This window comes from Nanorana parkeri, unplaced genomic scaffold (genome assembly GCF_000935625.1).
Source record: "Nanorana parkeri isolate BGI_ZX_2015 unplaced genomic scaffold, ASM93562v1 scaffold1637, whole genome shotgun sequence".
Lineage (NCBI taxonomy): Eukaryota > Metazoa > Chordata > Amphibia > Anura > Dicroglossidae > Nanorana > Nanorana parkeri.
In genome coordinates, this window is record NW_017307905.1 from 102,469 (window position 1) to 106,397 (window position 3,929).

At 41.2% G+C, this 3,929-nt stretch overlaps 1 protein-coding gene across 1 annotated transcript in view; it reads right to left on the reverse strand.

Moving 5' to 3' along the window:
* Positions 1-3,929, reverse strand: part of NFIX (nuclear factor I X) — a 189,643-nt gene that overhangs the window by 37,712 nt on the left and 148,002 nt on the right. The window contains 1 exon segment of the mRNA XM_018570949.1: positions 709-887. Within this exon segment, the coding sequence (XP_018426451.1) occupies positions 709-887 (179 nt within the window).

Below are 3,929 nucleotides of genomic sequence, written 5' to 3' on the forward strand. Positions count from 1 at the left end.
GTTTTCCTACTTTTGCAATGTTTTTACCACTTTCCAACATTATGCAAACTTTTCTTCTACAACATTTCTCATTTACAACATTTCATTTTTCTGCTTTAAAAGCAACAAAAAAAAATCATGTGAAATAAGGCCAGAGGTAACGTGGAGAGGGAAGGATGACAATTTTATAAATAGGCCCCTTTTTCCTGTTTCATCAGCATTGTTTATAACAAAGGGATTTACAAATTTTAATTTCTTGTTTGTTTATTTATTTTTAGTAACAGTATTTTTAATTTCTTGTCCTGTTGTTTTTTTGAATAGTAGAATTTTTTATTTCTTCTCCTCTAGTAATGTATTTTATTGTTTACATTTTTTTAGTACCGTATATACTCGAGTATAAGCCGTCCCGAATATAAGCCAAGATTTTTAATTTCTTATCCTCTAGTAAATTATTGAAAAAAAAATTTTAGTGGTAGAATTTTTTTTATTTCATGTCCTCTGGTAACTTATTTTAATTTTTTTTAGTAGTAGTGTTTTTTTTTATTTCTTGCCCTCTAGTGAACATATCTGGTGCTAGAAAGCCTTTAAAAAATATATACTTTTCTTTAAAAAAAAATGTGATTAACAGCAAATAACAGTTACATAAGGAAATCTTTTTTTTTTTCTTTGGATGGAGAAATGCCCAGTGACCAGCAACAGATATCACAAGCATTGAAGAGAGTTACTCACCTGCCCTGCTCCCTGTCCAGAGGTGTCTGAGCAGACAAACTGAACAAACTCTTTCAGGGAGTCCTGGCTGTGATGGTGATGATGGTAGCGTATTGTTGGGTGAGTGAAGTAAGGGCTGGACTGCTGAATAATGGACGTTGAAGGAAAGTGTATAGTAGATGCCGATGCCCTTGGACTCCCTGAGACAAAAAATGAAAAAATCAGCACAAATTAGGTCAATTCACACAAAGTTTAATGCATGCACTTTACAATAGATTACGCCAAAGCCCATTTTATTCTTCCTGCCCCCTTATGCCAAAAGTCTTGTGTTACCCATATCTACCCTCTTTATCTATCTATATATACACTGAGTGGCCAGATTATTATGACCACCTGACGTTTGTAGGCAAATTAGCTATAATTTCACACTGAAGTTGCTGGAGGGCCAGACCATTATAAATATGGGAGCAGGTTGTTTACCACGACAGTAGAAGTGATTTGTTTCTAAAGATTCGGGTAAAGAACGCGATTTAACAGCCTTTGTACGTGGGATGATTGTTGGCGCTCGGAGCCATGGCGCGAGTATCAGTAAAACAGCAGAATTTGTTAAATGTTCAAGAGCAGCTGTTGTTAAAGTGTTTAAAGACTGGACTGTCAGCCGAAAATCTGGGTCTGAACGTGCGAATTGTGGCCGTCAGCGACTAGTCAATGTTAGGGCAGAACGGAGAGTGGCAAGACTGGTACAAGACAACAGAAGGGCCACAGTGCCGTGTCAGATTCCTCGCATCACCTTTCACCATCTCGTGGAGTCATCTCGTGGCCCAACAAAGTACTGATCTGGCCACTCAGTGTATATTGGCTGTACCGAAATCGGACCCTGGTTATTTTTATCTGTGTCCATTTCATGACTTGTTCACAAAAGGAATGCACGCAGCATTTTAACAAATCATGTCGTATTTTAAAACTGGTTGCCATAATGTAAAATCATCAATTCATAAGTCTTATCACAACGGTCATACTGTATACTTGCAGTTACACTTTTAGGGGTGTCTTTATAAAATAATTCACACAGCTATTCCTTCTGCAAAACTGAATGCACATTCCTACATTAAAGGAGAACTATGGGGTAAGTGTTTTTCCCCATAGTTCTCCTAAGGGTAACGGGAGGACACAAACTAGCATCTTACCGTGACCCAAAGCTCAATATATCGCGAGCTACAGTTTGCGGTATACTGAGACCGCCGCAGACTGGGCGGATCCCGACATTACTGTCGAGATCCACCCAGCTGCGTAAGTGACAGCTGGCTCTGCCTATCTAGAGGCAGAGCCAGCTGTACCTGCCCCCTCACCCGTCCGTTCCTCCAGTCACCGCTGGAGGATCGGACAGGGGAGGGGGAGAGAATCCCTGCAGGGAGCCGTGAGTGATATTCACGGCTCTCTGCAGGGACAGGGTCGAGAAGTGAGCGAGCGACGGTATGTGTTCGCTCACTTCCCGATCTATTGAGCTGACATGTGACAGTTTCATTGTCACAAGTCGGCTAGAACTATGAGGCTGAGTGATTTTCACTCACCTCATAGTTCTCCTTTAAACAGTCCCATTTATTTCGTATGATATCCTTGGCTGGGTCTAGCAGCCATAATGTCATACTTTCCTGATTCACTCTGATGAAACTGATTCAAACTGATGAACGGTTTACATTCGAAATGGAAAGAAAATATAATGATAACATTCGTTTTCTTTGCCCCCACATAATTTACATGCAGTTTCGCAGGGCGAATGTCTCTGCAAAGTTTTAAAAAATTGACCCCTAATTGAATGCCTCACCCCAGCACTTTAGTGACTGCAATGAACTGGAACAATGATTTGATTTGGCCCAGTAGGCTTCATCATCATCATCATCATCATCATCATCATCAGGCTGATGGTTGTGGTCAGTGTGCGAAGTACCTTAAAATACAAGATAGAATTCAGAAATCCTTTCTCCTTAACCCCTTCGTGACTGACGACGTACACTGTACGTCGCCAGCATCGGGGCTGTTTAAACAGACTCCCGGTGACTTTTGCCGCCGGGACTCTGTTTAAACTTGTAGAGCCGACTGTCGGCTTTACAACAGAAGCGATCCTGGCGACTTACCTGTCGCCAGATCGCTTCTGCGTCCCGAAGAAGGGGCCGCCCCGCCCAGATTTGCACGCCTCTCCAGGTCTGAAGACCAGCACATTGTACTCCAATGTGTTAACTTTGCATGCTGCCCAGGCCCACCAGTTCTGCATTGAGTAGTCCCAGTAGGCCGAAACACTTAGGGGTCTATTCACGAAGCTGCCGAAGGACCTGGCCATAGCTTCGGCCGATCCTTCGGCTAGCTTCGGCTCCAGAGTTTATTTGCATACATTCTTATTTACAACAGGTTTGTTATTATTCCTGTTTAATTTTACATTTTCTGTTGTGTATTACTATTGTTATTACTTATTATTATAATTTTTTTTTATTTTTACATTCTACTTAATATTTTCCCATTCAAAATGCACATATAGTACAGGATACTAGAATTTTGTTTTAAACCAATTAATTTTGAATTCCATTTGGAGCCTTTCCATAAACTTTCTAATTCTACATACTACTAGACACAAATAACACAACATATGATTTACAATATAAAGACAGTTTGAGTGAAAACGTCTCTATCTAGTGGCCGTAGACGGTAAGTGCAGTGTTTCCCTTTACTGAAAATAGTCTCAGCTGTGATATTCACATATACCTGTAAATGGTTGGCGCTATATACATATGAATAAGCCACGACTCATTCTTCCCCCAAAAAATGTGCGTGTCGCTAGAGTGTTCGGCATTCGTTTGAAGAAAAGGTGGCAACACTAATGTAGGCCCCTATCACCAGTAATATATATTTAGCAGCCCCTTTGTCTACCATCTCCGTTTAGCTACCTGTATGTGTGAGCATGTCACTCACCCCCCTTCCATCCATGTGATATTTATAGTCCGCCACTATTGGCCACTCAGGCACCCATCCTTGAGCAGGGAGTTTCTACTCTTTGCTACCAGTGGGCAAATGGAGAGGTGGGGGAATGAGGGGAAGGTAACTATGCACAGCTGGTTGGGCCATTAAAGTGACACTAAACTCAGGAGTTAAATCTCGAAAATAAGGGTTCATTTTAAAGGTCTATTGACACCTGTACATTTTAACAAGTGTTGTTTTGCTGAAAAATGCACCTGGAAACACCCCCCCCC